Below are 22,208 nucleotides of genomic sequence, written 5' to 3'. Positions count from 1 at the left end.
TTTTTCTTTGATGTCCTTTGATGTCTTTCCCCTGTTTATACTGTGGTTGTACCTGTAGATGCACTTCTCTCTCACACTTTGTGCTTTTTCTTTTTCCACCAATAAAGGGGAAACCCTTACTTATAGCTACTTATAGCTTTCTCTGGTTGTCACAAGCAACTTAAGTCACTAACAACAAAAATGTGTATTTGGACATATTTTGGACAAAATATTAGTGTCTGGAACACACTGCACATGTGTCTGCATAACAAAGATGTGGATTTGCTGCTGGAGTGGTCTGACAAGTTTCTATGGACATTTTGTGGATACGTTGGCGACCGTGTAAATTTTTAGAATCATAACTGCCGAGATGCACCATTAAAGCCTACAGAGCGTGAGTATTCATTACATAAAATTTTTTGTGGAACATAATCTTTACCCTCTCTATCAAACACTCTTCATTTAAATCAACTTGCCAGGTATATGAAACACTAACTGAAATGTCACACACAGGACAAGCAAAAACACAGAGAAAACGACACAGACTGAGGGGGGCGCAGGGAAAGTATTAGAAATGAAGTCAAAAGAGAAATCAAATGTGTGTATCTGTGCCATTGGTTTACCCCTTTCTCCCTCTCTGCGCTACCTGAAACAGTGCTCTGGTGTTCATGCCCCAGGCTGAGGGGAGTGGGGTTGGGCAGGGGTGGAGCTCGGGCCAAGGAAAGGGTTAATGACACATGTCTGGACTAATAGCTCCCAGTGGAGACATCTGCTGATTCAGCCCCATTACTTCACAAGCATTAAATATGCCTGCCATGACCGCTCTCTGCCCCCCCCCTAAAAGCAAGTCAACAACATGCTAATCAGAGAGGGGGGGGGGCATGACATTTCCAGACTTGCTTTTCTGGCCCTTCATTTCTCACTATTGTCACACTGAAGCAAGCATCTAGGAAAAACCTGTACCAGCTATTAGAGTTACTGGGTCAACCTGAGGCTGTGACCCTGCTAAAAACCTGCTTGTTGTGCAGCTGTAACACTATTCAGCCATGGTATAAAAAGATGAACACAATGCACATGTAGCACACTCAAAGTACTGTAGAGAGTAGAATATAAAGTAGAAATGATAATTCTTCATTACATATCTACAGATATCTGTCCTACTATCAAATGCCTCACGTCTTAACTGTTTTAACATGATTGTAAAGTATAAGTTGTTAGATTTAGTTACATGTTGTTACATGAAATTACAGTATTAACAAATCAACAGTTCATAGTGTAACATCTGCCATTTGAATATTCAGTGTAAAAAACATTTGCTGCAGTTACATGGACAATATTTCTTAAATATGATTAAGATCACTCTGATTATAGATTCCAATTTAACCGTTTACATAGAGGCTACACAGAGCGACTGGTGCTGAAGATGTGCATTTACATTCACCAAAGCATTTCATCAGAATATAATTTGACATGTGCAAAGTGGTTCCACTTGCAGTGACGCGTCTAATGTGCAGGAAATATAAAAAGATTTTTTTTATCCATTTTTATTGATGAATATTTTATTAATTCAATACCTAAAGTATAGGAGAAGTAGAAGTGGTACCACGTGTTAATATAATTTTAAAAAGCAACGTAAGTGGATGCTACAATTTAACAATGTTCCCATCTCATATGCAGGCTTCTGGTAGCAATCATAGATATATAAAGATATTTAAAGATGGAAGACACATCCCACTTACCCCCACTATGCTTTAGTGACGCTAAAATATCTGGTATATGGATAGTCATTCGGAGCCGGAGTCTGTAGCAAAATTTGCGCTGGGGAAGTTCCAGCACACCTGTCCAACAAATAGCAAGCAGCCCCATTGAATGCAAGTGCACAGATAGGCACCATAGACTGTATATAAAGATGGAGGACATGACAGCTCCCCCAAAGTGAGGCTATTCTCAATCCCCCCTGGTGTCTGACTGCAGTACAGGTCCTAAGGCCCGCCACTCCATGTTTTTAAATGGTCATAGGCCAAACTAAAAACTCAAAAGACACGCCAGATACATTTTTCCCAAGGATAGTTTCTGTCACTGAGGGTCATTCTCATCACCCTCATGTTTGTTCAAGTGTTTGTTTTTATGATAAGTTTGGTTTTAATGAGTTATTAAATTACACAAAAGGGGGCTTTTCTGCCATGATTGACAGCTGTGAGAACCAATCCGTGCGCTCGCATTCAATGGAGCTGCTCACGATTGGTCGGGCGGGTGTTTTGGCGGGAACTCCCCCACTGTGGATATCGCTACTGTGCAGATGTGGGCTTTCAATGACATCACCCTCGCAAGATGGCAACGCTTGTATCCCAGATATTTTAACCTCACTTCAGCTTAGGGGCAGTAAAACTATTGGTTTATTTCATAATTATATAACAGATACTGCTGGCAAAGCGCCCACTTCTGTTAAAGCCGATATTATTGTGCACACCTCGTACGTTTGTCAAAGGAGGGCTACCTTCTCTACTCTAGTGGACTAGTGGGAGCCAACCTAGTCCAAGGTTAACAGTCTTACATAAATCAGAGCAGATGGCAGACTCTCTGCAAAGCCAGCTGGCCTCAGTTTGCCAGTGTGTCTGTGTGCAGGATGGGACCTGGCAGTGCAGGTACAGAGTGTAACTCCCAGCACATAATAAACACAACACACGTCTGATGTAATGGACACTAGTCTCACACAGTTACGTGTCTAGCCATAAACAGATACAGGAAGTGCATGAATGAAAACACTACCACAAAAAAGAAAAAGAAGGCCGTTTGTTTTGAGGAGTGGAGGTGGTGGTTTTGGATTCGGGTTCATCAGTCTCTCAGCAGATTAGGAGGCCTCTTAAATGTCAGCTTGCAGTGACACCTCGATGGTGGTTGACTATTAGGATAAGGACATGTATGAACCAAAGTACCTGTTAATGAATGTGTTATGGAGTTACAGTTTTATTCAATTGTCGACAATGTATGAAAGCAATGCCACCTCGCTCTATATTTGATGACCTATACTATGAATTCTACTTTTCTGTGTGAGTAATAAATATGTTTATGCAACACTGATGAGGGCTGAGCAATATATCATATTGTGAGAGTGCAAGAATGACGAAACAAAGAGACTGCCTCGAGTCGAGTCTGTTTACTTTCACTTCAAAACAGCAACAACATATGCTCAGGACAAGCTCACAGTCCACCGGCAGGAAGACAATAGCAAAGCCCTGAAAAACTCCATCTCCCAGAATCCCCTTCTGTCAACTCTGAACTCTGCTTCTTAAAGGAGCAACAGTCTCTGGTGAATGTCTCTGTAACGTCTCTCTAATATGTGGGTCATGACAATATCTTGGTTTGCGACCAGGTACCATCCATGGGCCCTGGCACACCAAGCCAACAGTTGGCCGGTGGTCAATTTCAGGCTGTTGGTGAGCGCCTGTCACCTTTAGTTTTCCGCACAACTTTAGATAGCCCTTCATGGCTATTTTTCGGTTGATTCAGCATGCTGAATCAGAGCCAGAGATGGAGTGTCAGTGAATGAAATCACTCTGTCTGGCAGTTCAACTCGGTGCACAAGAAGTGAAACGGATGTGAGGAAAGCAAACACACGGCTTAAATCAAGAGGGGGGTGAGACTGACACAAACTTGTTATAATAGGTAAGATTGTTTTGTTTTTATCCATTAAGTTCTTTAACAGAAATAATTCATGATTTTTTAGTGTTATTGTTGGCTAGCACCCACAAATATCCTATGTTCTTAAAACAATGGGTTGTTTTGTTAATATACTAACTGGCTAATTAGCATCTTGAATCTATCCTGTCGGTCTTCCGGTTTCCTTTTTTGGATGACCAATACAGACTACCACCACTTGCTGGTGTGGAGAGTTATTTTTTCTCATACAAGTGCAAAACATACGTGCTAGTTGGCCGTCAGCTATAGTCTTAAAGGTGTGTTTAGGTGCAACTTCTTGGCTGAGCAACAGGCAGCGTGAGGCGACACAACAGTCGGTCTTCATTGCCACTAGTTCTTTGATATCAATTTACTGCACCTGGGCATTCAGATTTTGGAAAATGTAATATCGAAATTGTTGTCTTTTCTTGCCAAACTGTTCTAGCTTTTGTGTTATTTGCCTTTACCCACTTTGTCATACATTACTGGTAATTATTTATCAAAAATCTCATAGGTTAATATTTTGCAATTTTTTCTGTTGTCAAAAATCAACGTGGAGGCATTTGGTCAAATATATCGTGATAATTTCCTTCAGCAATATTACCAAGATCGTATTCTTTGCCATTTTTTAAACATTTGCCCACACACATGCAGAAATAAATCATTTTTCAGGCAAGATTGCTAAGGTAATTACCAAGATGCCCTTTGGGAGGAAAATGAGGCGCATCTAATCCGCTGTGCTTTGCAATAAAGCTTAACCCCTCGTATCACATTACATACGATCAAACCGAATGAGGACTCAGGCTATGAAAGAGCTGCTTTCAAACGTTCCACGATACCACATAATGTAAACTTCTATGATCACACTGAGGATAACACACAGACACAAAATCAACACATAAATCTCCCCGGACCCCCCTAGAAAAATGCCTCAGGTCTTAATGCAACTATATATAAAAATGAGAAGTTTATAAGAAAAAGAGCAATAAGTGACCTTAAAGGAATTTAAGAGGTTGCCATAACAATAATTACAGAAATTCAACCTATTCCTGTATTATTTGTTAAACTTTGTTTTTAAGACCACTACCAGAGGCAAACAATAATCAAAATATTCAATCCAAAAACTTAAACAACAATGTCCCTGCATGGTACAGTACACTTATGTGTATTATGCAGGTCTTTGTTTTGCAGAGGAAGTGTATGTGAAACTGTGTGTGTAAAACATAATGTGTGATGTACTGTGCAATATAAACTGACCTGTAACAGAACAAAATGTAAATTTCCAGCTGTTAAAGTTCCAAATAAGTGAAATTACCAGCACTTATTGTTTTCTCTGCCTGCTGCACAATAAACCATTTATCTTCCCTGACTCTGCAACACCACACAATAACTATAGCATTCGTATAAGCCTGTTTCTAAACATAGGCCAGTGAGAGGAGCTTTGCAAATCTCTGTATTGAAATACCCACTTGGCTCAGCTCAAGAGATACAGAGGCTGGGCCTGGGACGAGTGCAGAGTGGCACAAGTTGGAGCTTTGGCAGTGCAAAGAGAAACGAAAGGGGGGAAGAGAGAGAGAGGGGTGGGTGAGTGAGGGGGTGGGGACAAACTAGAAGATAGCGCACGAGGGGGAGAGAGAGAGAAAGAAAGAGAGAGAGAGAGAGAGAGAAAGAGGGAAATAGAGAGAGTAATGATCTACACATGGTTTCATGCTGGAGCCTCAACATAGTAACCATAGACACATGCTGGGGCCTCCTGGGACTCATCAGCAGTACACAGCTGTGAGCTGGACAGCAGAATTCTATTAGCACCAACTATGCACACATGCTCTTGTGTGCCCTTGCACGCACGTGTGTGCGCGCACACACACACATACAGGTAATATGGGTATTTGACTGTGTTTTGGCATGGTACAAACGACACAACACGTGAGACCTTTAACCCTCCAATGGACCAACTGCACCCCTGACAGCGGGTCTACAATATACTGGATCACTTAGTTCATTTTATGGCCTAAACATACATTGAAGGGCTTGAAAAATTTAGCCAATGAGCCGGAAAAACTTTCTATGGGGTCCCCATAGACCAAAAGAGTTAATTTTGTAAGACACTGACGAGCACACCTCATTTCTTCAAGGGTTGTGTAATACCTGTTGACAACAGCTAGTCTACAATTCATCAGCTCACCTTGGCTAGTATTCTCTAAATCACACGGGCCCATGAATACTAGTTTCATAGAACTTACACAAACACAGGTAGCAGTACAAACACACACATTAAGCTAAGTGCACACGTGCGCATATGTGATGACAAGCCCATTACTTCTCTGCGGAGGCAAACATATATAACAAATTACACCAAATGAAGCAGCCAGTCGATAAATTAGTCAATGTCAAAGCGTAGCACCGTTCTGATCTGCGTGGAAGCCAGCAGAAGGGGGGTGGGGGGGTTACCCTAGGGTGCAGCCAAAATCAAACCTTTTCAAATCATCCTTTTCAGGACCTTGGTCCATTTCCTGCAGCCCAGCCCTACTCCTCAGTAACAGCCCTTAATGAACTCTAGGTTGGCTGTAAAGCTGGAAGTGATACCCCAGTTACACACATTCGCTGCTTATTTGTGTGCTCTGCCGAAGCCCTTTATTTGCTCCCTCAGTATCACCCTCACTGCTTATACCGTTTTATCCCTCTTTCCCCTCTTTCTGCTTCTTTCTCTCCGTGAGTGTGACATGTTTGTCTAGCTAGTGGAGGTAGTGATTTAGTGCTGCTAAGAATGATGACTCTGCCAGAGGGGCTGGCAGGGCACTGTCTCACTGTCATACGCTTACTCCAGCCGTGGGGGGAGGGAAGGATGGAGGGGTGGAGAAGTAAAGAAAAAAAAGGGAGAGGGACGAGAGCTGAGAGAGAGAGAGAGAGAGAGAGAGAGAGAGAGAGAGAGAGAGAGAGACTTGAGGGAAAGAGAAACCACCGTCTTTTATGGAGACCAATCCTCCAAGCCTCACAGCCTAGGCCAACTTTACAGGATATATTGGATGGTTCCACACTACCCCGCCCCCCACCCCTCCAACTGCTCTCTTTTCTCAGCTCTTTTTCATGCTCCCCTCCTTTTTGGTTTCCAACAAGGCAAGCCTTTAGCCGAACTCTGGAGAGGTGTAAAAGTATTACCATGTCAACAAGTGCCTTTTACTCTAACCCACTTTACGCGCACAGGCACCGGCTCGCACACACACACATACATGCACTCGCACAAAAAAAAAATTGGGGTCAATCATCTGCAAGAAGGACCTTGGTATACACTGTTCCACAGAGTGTGCCAGAATAAGTTCAGCAACACTGAAAACCAAAGCCTGTTCGGCACAAAGGACCTAGACTACAAAGGAGAAACCATTATCCTCACATTTAGGAAAAGGAGAACTAATGAGCTGCTTGGGATGATAGATTAAGTCAACATGTAAGCACTGTGTTTCACAGGCGTGCTGTTCACACACTCTGAACTAGGCTGCTTTAACAGGCCTAGAAACCTCATCAATATGTATTAAAAGGAATCAGTGAAATTATTCCTATGAAAACAAAAGATGGTGAAAGGGTGCTAGGGAGTGTGAGATAGACCCCAGTTGCCCTTTTCAGAGTTTGTGGTCTCTTTCTACCAGTTCGCAGTGTTTGGACAGACCAGGCTTATGACAGCGAGGGAGCAGAAAGGAAGAGTGCAGAGAGCAAGAAATAGCATGCAAAAGCACAGATTTGTAAGGGGAGGGAGTGAGGGGTAAAGCAAGTGGAGAGAGAGAAAGAGAGAGAGAGGATGGGGGGGGTGGGGGGGGGGGGGGTTAGCCCTGCCCAGTTGCCTGGGGAGAAAACTGCTCTGCTGCTGACTCAGGACTCTCTTTGTTTGACAATGCTCCCTCGCTCTTGCTCTTGCTCTCTCTCTCTCTCTCTCTCTCTCTCTCTCTCTGAGACGCTCTCAAACTTACTGGTCTTTTTTTCAAATGCTCCGTCACCATCTTTTCTCATGTGCACATGCTCTTTCTTTGTCAAACTTACGCCAATAATTTCACTCTGACTTACTTATCATCTCCCCTCCTATGTGACCCTCCTCTTTTCCTCTACATGTGTATATCTGTCCCTGCTACTTCTTCTGCCTTTCCCTTATGTTGCAGTGACATTTTTCTCCATCTGAATTACACTTTACTTAATGTCTACTTCTCATGTGATGAAAACAGATAAAGGCTTTGCAGTCTAATAAATCTACAGTGGTTTATTTTGCCTTTTCATGCACCACTAACAGTGGTTCACGATCAGGACCAGGGCTCTTGGCTGTTTTATTCTCTTCCAGCAACTGCAACTTCCAGATGTTGGCCGGCCAGTGGTTGGCAGCAGACTGCCAGCACAGCCTCAGGTATATGCTACCCAATGACAGAGAGTGGAAAACTATTAGTGGGACTCATTGAGAAGACAGGGAAGTCTGGCAATTATGAAAAAAGCAGAATATCACAGAGGAGGACAGTCTAACGCTAAGAAAAGAATTTTAAAAAAGGCCACAAGAAGACTGGCAGACCAACGGATAGTCAAGAATGATAGACTCTCTGAGAGAAAATAATGGTTGGCAGCTAAAAGGACGGCAGACAAAGGTCCTATAGAGAATAAAGTTGTGCGTTAAAGAGGGAACAGAGGAGAAAAAAAAGAGAGGGAGAGGAGCGATGGTGATTCCAGCTGGACATGGACCCATTCCCAGAGTGGCAGTGCTGAGCAAGGCTCACAAAGACCCTAAGGGGACCCCCCCGGACTCACCCAGAAAAAAAGGGAGGTAAAGAGGGCCTCGGGAAAGGCAAAAGGGAAAGGGAGCCAAGAGGGGGAGCACTGATAAGGACGAGGTAGTCCAATACGCCCTGACATAGGGAGGAGGGAGGCATGTGCAGCAAAAAGAGGGATTTATACTTTACACTTTACAAAGGAAAGCATGCCTGTATCTCATAGACAAAGAGGATGAGAAAAAAAAAGCTCAATCTACCACTGGAGCTCATATAGAGTAGCTGTTAGACCAATAAACTAGTGCTTGTGATGGATAGACAGATAAGTAAAGAAGCAGTTTTTTTCAAAGACAATTGTCAGAAAAACACAACTAGAGACAATGAATCATTAATTATCATGATTGAGAGTCTTTTGACAATTGTATGCAACAGGCAGTATCCACAAACAGATATTAGTGGTTTCACACTTCTACAAACCCTACTTTTGAAAACAACACTGTCATTATGAGCTATAACTTTGATGCATGATTTAAGACTACTCATCCCCCAAAACTGTGTGATAGTGACAGCTGTTATCGTATTGTAGAAGGAAAAGTATGTGTCATTTTCGTTATTACACACATCAAGAGTGCTAGTCAGAAATAAAGCTCAGCCTGTGAGTAACATTAAAACCATGTGATGATCTTAACTAGGTTGCCTGTGGTTAAGTATAACCTACATATGGAGGAGTAGAAATAAGAGGAGCAGAGAGGAGAGTGGAATAAAGGAGATGTATGCCGGCTAATCGGCAGGACTGTGACAGGAACCTGGATCGTACCAGGGCTAAGCTCAGCCACGTTTCAGTTAGATCTGAGTCAAAGCAGATCATGTGAGGGAGGGGAGCAGCAATTGCTTAGTTAAATGAGGCCTGGGTCTAAAGAAGGGGCTGGCAACCCATTACTATCAAAAGAACCATTTTTGGCCAAAAAAGAAAAAAAAAATCTGTCTGGAGCCTCAAAACATATTTTAAGCCTTTCAATGAAGGTTACACGGACTATTAAGTTTAAATTAGCCTATCGACAATTCTTATTGGTCTAAATGAGCATTCATTAATATGTTTTACCACAAGGTGGCTTCTCTGCAGTGGGCTATTAAGGATTAATTGGATTTGACCTGACGAAGATTCAAGCAGGATCGAAACATTGTCTTTAATAAACTTGTGTGGCATGGAGTAAGTGTGCAGATGTTACCTTTTTTCCCTCATGAAAGTTTTTTAAAAGGCTTGCACCTACGTGATGTGCATATAACTATCCTTTTTTCAACTTTTTCCTTTTTGGACATGGAATCCATAGCTAGCCTAGCTAGTGAGCGACAAGACTAGCCACTGCTATTAACATTCAGCAAAATGTAGAGGCCGTAGATGTATGATGGACATTTTAGTTGATGACTAGTTAAGACGCTTTTTTAAATATTGGTGTAAAGACCGAATCCCAATGTTTATTTACAATAACTACCACGAAGAAAAACCCTGCATCATGTACATAAAATCAAACAGCGTTGACCAAACGCTTCCTTAACTGATTCATTTTTAGCCACCTAAAAAGGCCCACCAAAAAAAGACAAAAACCCAACATCACTTTAAGTCTTCGCTACATTACGGCCCTGTCCAAGGGGGAACTGAAGCCACCAGAGTCCATTGACAAAAACAGTAGTTTTACATCACAGAACAGCAGAGTTGCTGACCTACTGCCTCTGTTTTGTAAGGTAAAGTGGTGAATGGTGTGCACTTAAAAATGATATTGATTTTTTAGGTGGATAAAATAAGTTTTACTGCTGCCCCATCCACAGCGGTACATTGATGAACCACACTACATAAAAAAAGCACAGCAGAAAAGCAGATTCGGACTATCGTGTTTAACTATATATCCTAAAATGTTACACTTACAGCTCAAAATGTCAACAGAAATGATCGAGTTTGCCGATTTCACATACCTCTGCAATTCAAAACAGTTGCCAGTTTTCTTCCTGGAAGTGACTGTTGTTGTTGTTGTTGTTGTTTTTGTAACTTATTTATTTGAATGAGCTGACGCAAGGACGTCAGACAAAAAAGCTGAGTCAGGCTCAATTTTTGCCACAATCCAATGGCCTGTGTTGTTTTAACGGAGGGCTCTTTTCGGCGTGAATGCCCACTAAGTCCCAAATAAGCATCAAACCAAAATGAAGGATGGTGAAATAAATGTGAAATCTGGCCTTGATTACAAGATTCTGCCCTGCTTATGTGACCTTGAGCAAAACACTCAGCTCTTAAGACAATGGCTTGCAGTTTATCCATCCCGTCAGAAAGGAAAAATGTTCTCTTCATTTATCATTAAACTTTCTGAAACACTGACCAAAGAACATCTGCAGAACTTAAGTTACAAAGATAACACAAATTCTAATCATGAAAGCTTTAAAAAGGAGAAAAAAAGTCCAATAATGTAGAGGAATTAGAAAAGCAAAATCAAGCAGTTATTACATTTATGTATGGGAGCCCGGGTGTACAGTGGAGACAGAAAAAACAAGCGTAGGGCAGAGAAGGGGGGGGAGGGGGGAGGGGGGGCAGAGTGAAAGAAGCAAGAGGGTGCTCGCCTGGCACAATGAGTCCTACTTGTTAGCCAGTGACAGTGTCAGGGATCGTGACAGGGTCCAGACGCTAGACACCAGCTGCAGCGCCTCGTAAATAGACTGCTGTCTCGCAGGCACATTTGCACGGCAATGGTTGCACACACACACACACACATAGGCATGTGGGCACATGCATATACTATGGCAGGCACACAGACAGACACTGACTTATTGTCTCTCCCAAATCTTGTAAAAGGGACAGTGAGCCTCTTTGTGTTTTGTGTCCTGTTAAAAGCTCCTGTGGAAGAGAAAATGCACTCCACACACAAGAAGTCCAAACTCAACAAAATCATAATGAAAATAATTATGAATTAATAATTCAGTTATGTATTAAATAACTCCTAAATGTTGATGCTCTATGGAAAAAAACAGAACAAACATTGCATTACACTATAACTATGACACTAATCTTTTCCTTTACTTTTGCCTCGATGTAAACTTTGTGTGTGTGTGTGTGTGTGTGTGTGTGTGTGTGTGTGTGTGTGTGTGTGTGTGTGTGTGTGTGTGTGTGTGTGTCTGTGCATGCGCTCCCCTTTCCTACATGGTGATAATGAGGGGGGTAACAAACTACAACTGCACTGTGGTGCGTGGAGGGAGAAAATGTGGAGGAGAAAAGGGAAAAGAGTAGGAGAGAGTTTGGGACGAGAGGAGAGGCGAGCTGGACGGGAGGTGAAGGGGTTAAATGCGTGGGGCTGATCCTGCTGAGCCAGCAGCAATACGTTAAAGTGCAAGGTTTCATTGTAGCAGATACAGAATGAAACTCCTTCCCATTAGTCACGCTAGTAACTGAAAAGACTCTTCGCGCTGCTTAACCCTTGCTGCGCCGCAAACAACCCACAGCGACAACACAGGTAAAGCCCCTCTAATGAGGTTATGGCTTCTGTGTTGGTGTGTAAACTCACATGCACAATGTGATTACGGTAATTTTAGCAGTGACAGAGTGTATATGCATGCAAACTGAACTTTCTCTAACTTGATGCACAAGGAGTATATGTGTGAATTCATCCATAGAATTCAGATTTTTCAGTGACCTTTGAGGGTTTTTTTCCTTTTCTGAATCTCTTTTTCTCAGTTTCTCTATTCCCCCCATCCTCCTCTTGAGTGAGCCTCCCACACCAGGCTACAATACACACTGACTCTGAGGGGCTTAGGGAGGAGAAGCATTCCCTTCCTCCACTTAGAGCTGGGCAGAACCATAATCATCATAATTATCATCATCGTCACGCTGCCTTAACCAAGACACACCACAGCAAAGCAAGTGGTGCGCTGACGAAACAATGGAATAAACCAACCATGTAAACAAACCCATAACGGGAGGATGTAAGGTGAATCAAGTCAATACAAAAAAAATAAAGGAGCACTTAGTTCTTTCTGTTATAGTTTTAAAGGAACTTAAAAAAAAATGTTTACAAAAAAATAAAAATGTGAATAATTTCATCAGCTCACAGCTATAATCTGGCAATTTTTCCCAAAACTAGTAAAATCCCTGGTTCAGAAAACCAAAAGTAATTGTAAAGGATGAGGGATTTCCCCAGTCTCCGGATGTTCATTCTCTACATTAAATGAATGTAACCTCTCCAAAGCAGACACCTTAACCCTCTGGAGAAGACATATGTGTTGGCTCAGACCTCTCTCCAGCCCATTTGTTTTAGTCCTCCAGAAAAAAAAGCCATTTGATCCTAATTAAATCAAAATGGAGCATGAAATGCCTGGTGATCAGCACACAAAAACACAGTCCTGGCTGTTTGTTTTCATTACAACAAGTCTGAAATGGCAATACACTGACATCTCCACGAAAACTCAAAGAAGCCCCCCCCTCCCACAAGGGCAGACCAGGGAACTGGTAGTATTGTTCCTGGCCAAATGTTCAGCAATAACAAAACAACAATTACCATTCATCATTCTCTCATTTCCCCTCTCATTACAACTCCAGTTACCATCAGCACCAGGTAACAAGAACATGTGGCATGCAGCCTAATGTGGTTTACAGAAATGAACTATGTATAGAGCACATAAGGCCTGTAGTGAGCCACACAATATAAACCACGCTGCTCTGGAAAAGCTGACCACAGATACTTTATGTTTCAGGAAGAGGGACTTGGCTTACTGCAGAGCATCAATGTCCTATAAGAATAAACAAATGAAGTATGCAAAACTAGAGCTGCAACGATTAGCTTTTAATTGGTTTGTCGAAAATTATTTCCAGACGATTTGGATAATCAATTAATCGTTTCAGTAATTATTCAAGCAAAAATGTCAAACATTTGCTGGTTTCAGCTTCTTAAATGTGAGTGTTTACAGCTTTTCTTCGTAATTTATGATCAAAATGAGTCTTTGGGTTATGTTCTGTTAGTTGGACAGAAAGAGAGGCATCACTTTGGGTTTTTTAAAACTTTTTTTGACATTTTATGGACTAAACAATGAATTGATAAAACATGTGAGTAATCTGCACATTAATCAATAATGAAAATAATGTTAGGTGCAGCTCTACACAAAACAGGGGCTTGCTATATGTGTTAGGTTTCGGAAAGTTTAAGGTGTATGCATAATTTTATCAACCGGCAAGCAGAACTGCAAGCAGAGAGGAGACACCTATCACTGAAATGACATGGTGAAACCTTTGGTAGAATAAAAACCATTACCTTGTCACACAAGGGCAGAAGATTGCCATCATCATTTACACAGTCCTCGCTCGTGTGAAAAGAGACTGAAGACGACTAATTGCGTTGTTAATGCAAGAGCACTTGAGAGTGTACTTGTACCGGTAGTGAATGGACTGCCTGACTGAACATGCCGAGATATATTGGTGTTTTGAATAAATGATTAATCCAATGAGTGTGAGGTCTGAGAAGTGTCATGTATTTGAAATCTCAGCAATTGAACAATATTTCAATAGCTATATCCTTCAGTTAGCTTTATGTCAAAGTACTAAACTGCTGCAACATGTATTTCAGTTCCTCCTCCTGTTATTTGTTCTTTTTTTCTCTTTTACCTGACATCCCATTATATTCAAAGAGTAGCCTCCATTCTATTGGAAAGGTCATGAGGGGACACAACAATTTAAAAAAAAGGCATTGATGGAGAGTAAAAGGGTTTTTCTTACTCCAGTCTTGTCACAGAGCCGCAGGGTGTTGAAGGAGCCCACGGCAAACACCTCTCCATCTGGAGCCCAGGACAAAGAGGTGACCGGGTAGTCATGAGACGATGAGGAGTAAAGCAGACGACCAAAGCTGTCCCATACCTGTTGTGGAAGGACATGGTTTGAAAGGTTAAAAAACATTTCAACACACCCACAAGACATCTAAAGCCAGCTCGGACCAAAGATTCACAACAGGATGAGTTAAAATTTGCGACTACTTATGAAGCCCGTCTGTTCTGAACCCTGCAAGTTTACACCAATGCGACTTCATAAGATGGTGTATCATCTCCTTTGCAATGTCTTTGTACTTTCATTATAACTTCAGGCTTTTTTGTAGCTGGATATAATTTATTGCATCTTCAAATATGAATGAGGATAGTGACAGTGGGATACGTACTACAGTTGCATTTTTAGTAGAGATGAAAAGGCAAAAATATCAAAAAACAATCTGAGCCGAGATCTGCCAATTTACACTGCTGCAACTTTTTTGTGCAACATTCTAGAAACCTTTTCTTCTTGTCGTAAATCTTCAGTCTGAACTGGGCACAATGCTGCCTTCACATGGAATCAGGGAGACAGTAGATGGCAAACCATACATTATTTTGGTGGATGAGACCAGGATGGTAAAATCAGGGGGCCGGCAGACAACACTGGAAATGATAACATAGACACCACTGACGTTTAGAGTTTAAATATTATCATTTTTTGCTGTCTTCGGAATTTACAACTGGATGTTACATAGTGCCTCTTTCACACAAGGAGAAAACAAGGGCAATGTGGACAATTTATTGATTTAACTAGAATAATTAAATAAAATACTAAATACATTTTTATTTAATAGATTTAATTCCATTCTTTGACCAAAAAAAATGAAACATCACCTTCGCAACATATCATCATGCATGTTTTGTTTTACCGTCCTGCCTTTATGTCAGACTATTTGTTTTTTTTCCATGACGTCTACCGTCTGCTTAATTCCACGTGAATGCAGTATAAAAACAGAGCCCACCTTATATTTACAGTCTTCTCCACCTGACAGTATGAGGTCATTAACTGAATTCCAGTCCACCTTCAGAACAACCCCATCATGAGCCTTCCACTAGAGAGAGACAGAGGGGGACACACAGAACAGGACGATTTCTGTCAACACAACATGATAATGCTATCCATATTCCAAAAAAGAGAGAAAGCATGAGCAAGATAAGGTCCAGAGGGAGTGGCATTTATTCTTGTTACACATAGTTTGCACATTTATGAAATGTTTCATATCAGCCAAACTGAGAGTTTAATCTCCACATTATGCGTTACTGTGTGACAAAGAGCCAAAACCGTGTCACTAGCTTTAACTTAGCATGTGCCTGTCCTCTCTACATGCCTACACTCTATTTTCTATTTTTTTTTTAATCCTACTTGCTCACTTCAAAACACACCCATTCACACTGAGCCCGCACAGGTTTAACTCACATCACTGGATGTGATGTGTGTGCTTTTGCCTGCATGTGTGGTCATAGCCGAGAGAGAGCAAAGGGTTAAGAAGGCACACATTGAACCCGCAGTTGTTTATCTAAGGTCCCAGGTGCTATTCAGCTTCAAGAAGAATAATAAACAAATGTATACATGAACAAGAAAAATACTCACTGGTGTGCAAGGTCCTCAGTGCTGCACTCTCACTTAATGCAGAAGCACTCAAAGATATATAGATCTATTGCATCTCCTTTTATTTAGCCTTCATATAACAATGCAAATCAATGAACCTCGGAGACCTGAGGAGAGGCAAAGGGCCCAGTGATGTCAGGTCATTAGGTAGCTCAAATTATAAGCAAAATCTATATACAAGATAAAAAGTATCATGCAAAGACAAAAGAAACTCCCCATCAGATACTATATAGGTGCCCAAACTGTCTGTTTAATGACTTGAGACCTGTTTGTGCAGGACTAGTATTACCAGGGGACCTCATGTCATTTAGAAATTACCTCCCACATCTGTGTTTTGTGTGGCACATATGCACAAAATAAACAATGTCTGTACTTTATGTGAAGTTACTAACATAAATCCCTGGATATGATGTGCACAGTCATTTGTAACTCTACAAAGAAACGCAGAGGCGATATACAGTGTTAACCTCCTTTAAATTTAATGTGTGGTTTAAACAAACAAAACCGATTCTGCGACAAATTGTCATGTCAACCATCTCATCATCATTCTAGATTTTGCTCTTCTGATGGACTTAAAATTGGGCTTTCTGTGAAAAGGTTTCCATGCTGTATAACAAGAAGAGCCTTGTGCACCCAAAATGCTGTCAGAACTTTCATTTATAATTGCTAATGCAGAAAGAGGCAGAAAAGAGGCAGACAAAACAAAAAAAAATAATATTTGACCCCAAATCCTGAGATGCTGATTTGTACAGTATCAATATTATCACTTGATCTCTGTGTTTTGTTAAATATGGTTGGTAATTTGTTGTGAAATAATCAAAATTACAGACATGACATGTTCGTAAGGAACTAAAATCACACACAGTCTCCGCAACTATTACAAATTACTTGAGGTTCTCAGGTAATACTAGTCCCATGTGAATAGTGTTTTGGTGTGTCCATAGTTTTCATCCATCATCCTTCCATCAAAGCAATACATAATATTTTATATCATTATCAGATTTTTATGGCTCCACACTGACACAAATATCTAGGATAAGCGCAGATCTGTGCAGACATCAATCTAAACAGCAACTTTATTGATTGTCGAAGGTTTACAACCATGAGGCAGTAATTTTAGTTCTTTACTTGCTCCACAGAAATAAAAGTTTGCAGTGTGTGTATATTGTCGTAAATTCAATGATCCATTTTACTTACTGTATATATTCTATTTATTAAGAAAAAACTACATTGCATGCCCAATGTGATTTGTGTTCACAGTTTTCTAATTGATTTTAGGTTAATTATCCTAACTTTTGAATCATTAAGATAGTTAGTTACAAGGTATTATTTCAAAACCATGACATACTAAATATATTGAAATAGTTTTTAACTTCATAACAAATAAAGTCAGTGTACCTGTATGACTTTGGCGCTGGGTTGCAAAGGCTTGATGACTAGCTGTCTTCCTGATGTGTAGAGGATTCTGTCTGAGTCTGGACCCCAGGCCACAGAATACACAGGAGACCCTGGGAGATGCAGACAAAGAGATTAACAGAAGATGAGATCTTGTATTAATCTACAGCCCAAAACAATGGATAGGGCCTCCACAAATAAGGACTTTACCTATGTGTGTAATGTTTTAGAGATGTGAATTAAAATTGTGTGTGTATGAAACTCTCCCTCTACCTTTGACAGGCGAGGAGTTGGCATATGAACAATAGCTCTAGGACAGAGCAGCGCTAATTCCTTTTCTCAGAAGGTATCATATTCCCTCAAAGATCTCACCTCATTCAGCCTATGGAACAGCACTTAGCTTGAAGGCACACCAGCTGAGAAAACCTGTCTAACCTCTAAAGCATGAGCACAAATGTGTGCACGTGGGAAGGAAAATGTTTGTGTGTGTGTGTGTGTGTGTGTGTGTGTGTGTGAGTCAGGTTGTGGCTGCACGCGTGTGGCAGGGAGAGGGCTTGACATCTAACCCCACTCCAGGTGCATGTGGTTTCTCACAAATGCCAACTGGTCACATGATCTAAATCTGACAAAGGCGATGAGAGGGGTTGAGGCAAGTTCCTCTCTTCTCCCTCCACCTCTTCATACATCTTTTTCTCTCTCTAAAAATGGATCAAAATAACCAAGAAAAACAGCCTGCTCCTGTAGTGTGTGTGTGTGTGTGTGTGTGTGTGTGTGTGTGCGTGCGTGTGCGTGTGCGTGTGTGTGTGTGTGTGCGTGCGTGTGCGTGTGCGTGTGTGTGTGTGTTGTAGGCTCTGATGAGAAGCAACACCTGCAGTGATCTGAGTACCATGTGGAGGATGGTGTGCATCTGTGGCAATGCTACTATATCCAGGTGTTGTACAAATCTGTAGGTCTGCTGAGCAGCCCACTGCCCGGCAGCTCATTCTCCAAACAACCAGCTCAGGAAAAATTTTCCTAAATACTGGGGCTGAATTGCTGTTCTGCTGCCAGGTTTTCCATAGCGCCCGTCAGCGCAAAGCAAACTTTCATCTGCCCTCAGTCTTAACGCTGTCCATGACTGAGGAGAAACATTTAATAAGTAAAACAGCAAGATGAATCAATTAATAAGTAAGCTTTGGACTGGATTGAGAAATAAAATTATTAGGAGTCTTTTTATGACTTTTAATAAAACTCAGCTCTTATAAAGCTTTGAAACTTTATGGCAGTTTCAATTTTTTTTAAAAAGTAACTTTTTGTTGAATTGGGCACAATTACATTCTAATAGCCCCTGTATACATCACACACGTTCACACAATTGCACAGCCAAGGAGAGAAAAAAAGCCATTTCTTCTTTGATTGTCATTTTAAATTACGTGGCTTGTGCATCAGTGCAGGCACACGTACATGTGAGGTGCATGCTGATGAATGCAACAGCCACACATTAAAAAACCATGTCAGGTGTGGCTATTTTTTTGCAATCTGGGACAACATGTAAGAGCAGACTTGCATCCACAGGGATGATTCTGAATCCGGTGTCAAACAGGAGCCAGACGAGGAGGTGAACTTGTGAGTAAAAGCACCAGGAAAAGGAGCAGGATATACATAACTGAAAGTGAAGTTCTGTGTGCCTGGTCCTCTTGATCAGGTCTCTGCTTCTTGCTCTTTATCTCTTTGTCAAAGGGGCACTCTTTGAGGCAGAAAGTTCAAAAGCAATCAGTGCTATATCTACGTGTGTTTGTGTGTAAGCAATAGGGAGAGACGGAGAGGGTGTAATTGCTGTCAGTGTGTTGTGTTGTGTTGTGTTGTGTTTACAAAATGCCTGCAGCTGGCTGGTCAGAAACTGGCTTCACATAGGTTCCGCTGCTGGCTGGCAGTTATTATGGATATGACCTGCTTTAAACTGTTTCCGCTCCTTCTCAAACTGACATTCAAATGATGTGAATCAAAATATATATACGTATATCACTTCTCATATTTTGTGCCTACTATTTAGTCTTCAAATGTTGCAAACAAATAAGCATCAGCAGCCATTATTGCAACAAAACAGAGCAGAAGATGCATGGATTACAAATCCATGTGCTCTGGTTTCTTTATTTTTTGGGTGTTCATATTAAAAAATGGCTGAGTTACCATTTATAATTATGGACAGAAATTTCAAACAAGCACTAGACACATGCATGTGGCTTAAAGAAGTATTTCACTGCTGGAAAGATGGTTGTTATAAAACTGATATGTCTATGCAGTAGAGAGATGCAAATACTTTTGAAATTGGCATTATATCATCAGAGAAAATGCAGATAATGGACTGTGGCATTTGCTTTTGCTCAAGAGGTAGAAAACCTACAACCACCAAAATGCATTGCCCTGCACTCAACCAATAAACACTCCCGCTGGAGGTTGACCTAATACGAGCTTGGCTGTTTTGACACAGGAACCATTATGGCGGCCAGCTGGAAACAAGCAATCTCAAAGTACAGTTAAACAGTAAGCTTCTGAATACATTTTAGGCAAGAATAAGGCAACACAGTAACCACATTTTTCATATTTGATCAGCACTGCTTAGTATACCATTTGATCTAAGTTTTTTCAGCCTCCACTTTTACAATACAGGAAAATGACACCTATATCCTGTTGACAAATTATCTCACAATAGCCAAACAGTGCACTGAAACATGTTTTTGGAGACATTTTAGGAGAAAAATAGCCAATACAGTGACAGGATCTTGGTTTATATTTGATCAGTACTGCCTACATTTACAGTGTGATCTGAGTTTGAGATAGATAGATAGATCGATAGATCGATAGATAGATAGATAGATAGATAGAAGTACATATGTAAGGAGGGAGTACTGGGTGCTGGTAAGATGGAGGGAAGTTCACCATAGTTCATTAACACATACCACCCACATTCTTACGGCACAAAGCTGGCTGGAAATCAGCAAAGTGTAAATTTCAATTCAGTAAATTAGAGCAAGAGTCCTTAACCTTACCCTGGCTGGCTAGTGTTGAGCGAAGCATCCCACTTTTTGACCAGATCTTGATTTGTCCATCTTCTCCAGCTTAGAAATTAAATAAACAGATGAAACAGGTTTGGATATAAAGATTTTTTTTTTTATTCACAAAATTTTCAATTGAAAAAATAAATCTATAAAAGACTTATTAAACAAGCATGGCTTAAGTGGAAATGAAATATGTACATCCCTGTCACTTTTACCTGTAATAAGAGCAGTCCCGTCATAGTTCCATCTTCCTGCCAAAACAGCTCCCTTGTGTGCTTCAACACTCTTCTCAATGCGCCCCATCTTGGAGGTCAGGTGAAACTTCCCTGTAGGAGGCAAAAAGAGGCTTACTGTACTGCGACTACAAACTCCAGGTCTGATCTGCATGTTTACCATCTATAATTCAGAAACACTGCTGTAATTCTCCGGCTACTATGTGGATGTTGTGTACAGAGACCACTTTTTCACAAGTGTGACTGATTCAGGTTGCTGCATGAGGCAAATGGGATGAGCATTTTTTGTGGACAATCTAGAACACCACTGAGGACAGAATATTTGCTAAACTTAAAAAAAAACCTGTATAATCCATCACTGTAAATAACAGTATAACTATGAGTCTCCTAACGGAGAATTAGCGACAAACTTACATTTTCTCCTCCAAGCTAAATTACAAACTTAAAGCATAAAGTGGGTGAGCCAAACTAAAGGGTTTCTGTTGGTTAAATTAGGGCAATTTTGTATTTGCTAGACACGAAGGGTGATCAGGCATGGAGACAGTTATTGAAGACGCTAGCCTAACATATACTTTGTGGCAGTGTGTATTAAAAAATTCTGAACGTTCTATGTAATTTCTGGTGGCAGAAAACTGCAAATCAGCATGCTGCTGCTCTCTCCCATTTCTAAATTTGGACATCCCAACAAACGTGGATGTTGCTGGTCCAGCAGGTAGTGAGTATAACAGGCATGTACAGCTGTACTGAAGGACTCCTTCAAATAAAATGAAAAACATCTTTTTATTGTGTAGCTCAATGTTTTGTGTGCTTATTTGTTCGTTTGCTTGCTATCTGGCAAATGGTTTTGATGATAATTCAAAATGACAACTATCACTATCTAGTTTACTTCTATTTGGTTTGCGGAGAAATTCCTGATGACAGATCTGTGTGAAATCTATTATGACGCAACACTGTAGCTCCTCAGAGTAAAAGTGAATGAGACTGTTGCACCGTTGTTCCAAACAGAAGATCCAGCGATATCCTTCAAGCCTAATTTGACCCTCTTTGGGGTCAAGTCTGCTTCCATTCAACACAAAAACTTTTTGGTAGAATGGTAAATAATGTTTTTAAAATATGTAATTATGCTTAGCCATGGGGAAATATTTGGCATCCCAAAATAATGAAAAAAACTTCTTGATTAGATATTTAGAATTACAGATGACAATATTCGGTTTTAAAGACAGGGACAGAAAACAGCACCATAAAATATAACATAAAAATTCTGTTTTTACGCAGGAAAAGGGTCAAGCTGCATGTGCACTATACAAAAAATAATAATACTGGCAAGGAAAAGGGACGCTGACTAATCAAATAAGGTTAGGAAAAGCCAAAATGCTAATACAGAGTTCTCCCACCCAATAAAACCCTGGCTACTGGTTTGTCATTTCAACTATATCATACAGATCTCTTAATGAATTTTATATATATATACACACACACACACATATCAAGCAATACTGATATTTGCTAACTGTAACAAGGCAAAAAGCAGAGGAAACTTGCAAAAGTGAATTATAACAGAGTTTTCACTACTCTCTCGTCTTGCCAGAGAAAATTGCTGCTTCAGTTTGTGGGTGTGTTTATGCAACCCTACACTGCCATTAGTGTTGTGACCACACATTGCCTGCCGTAACAGCACATCCATATTATGTGTGTTTATATCTAATAT

At 40.8% G+C, this 22,208-nt stretch overlaps 1 protein-coding gene across 3 annotated transcripts in view; it reads right to left on the bottom strand.

The window, feature by feature from the left end:
- The window catches only part of ift80 (intraflagellar transport 80 homolog (Chlamydomonas)), a 54,959-nt gene that overhangs the window by 22,912 nt on the left and 9,839 nt on the right, over positions 1–22,208 (bottom strand). For all 3 annotated transcript variants that reach the window (XM_088078986.1, XM_088078985.1, XM_088078987.1), the window contains exons 4-8: positions 20,483–20,593; positions 20,259–20,327; positions 17,233–17,342; positions 15,188–15,277; positions 14,143–14,280 (exon numbers count right to left, since the gene is read on the bottom strand). In XM_088078986.1, the coding sequence (XP_087935112.1) occupies positions 14,143–14,280; positions 15,188–15,277; positions 17,233–17,342; positions 20,259–20,327; positions 20,483–20,593 (518 nt within the window). The remainder of the gene's footprint in view (positions 1–14,142; positions 14,281–15,187; positions 15,278–17,232; positions 17,343–20,258; positions 20,328–20,482; positions 20,594–22,208) is intronic.

This window comes from Plectropomus leopardus, chromosome 6 (assembly GCF_026936395.1).
Source record: "Plectropomus leopardus strain MGB_pleo_1.0 chromosome 6, ASM2693639v1, whole genome shotgun sequence".
In the NCBI taxonomy this organism is placed as follows: domain Eukaryota; kingdom Metazoa; phylum Chordata; class Actinopteri; order Perciformes; family Serranidae; genus Plectropomus; species Plectropomus leopardus.
This window is presented reverse-complemented; position numbering and strand designations above follow the sequence as displayed.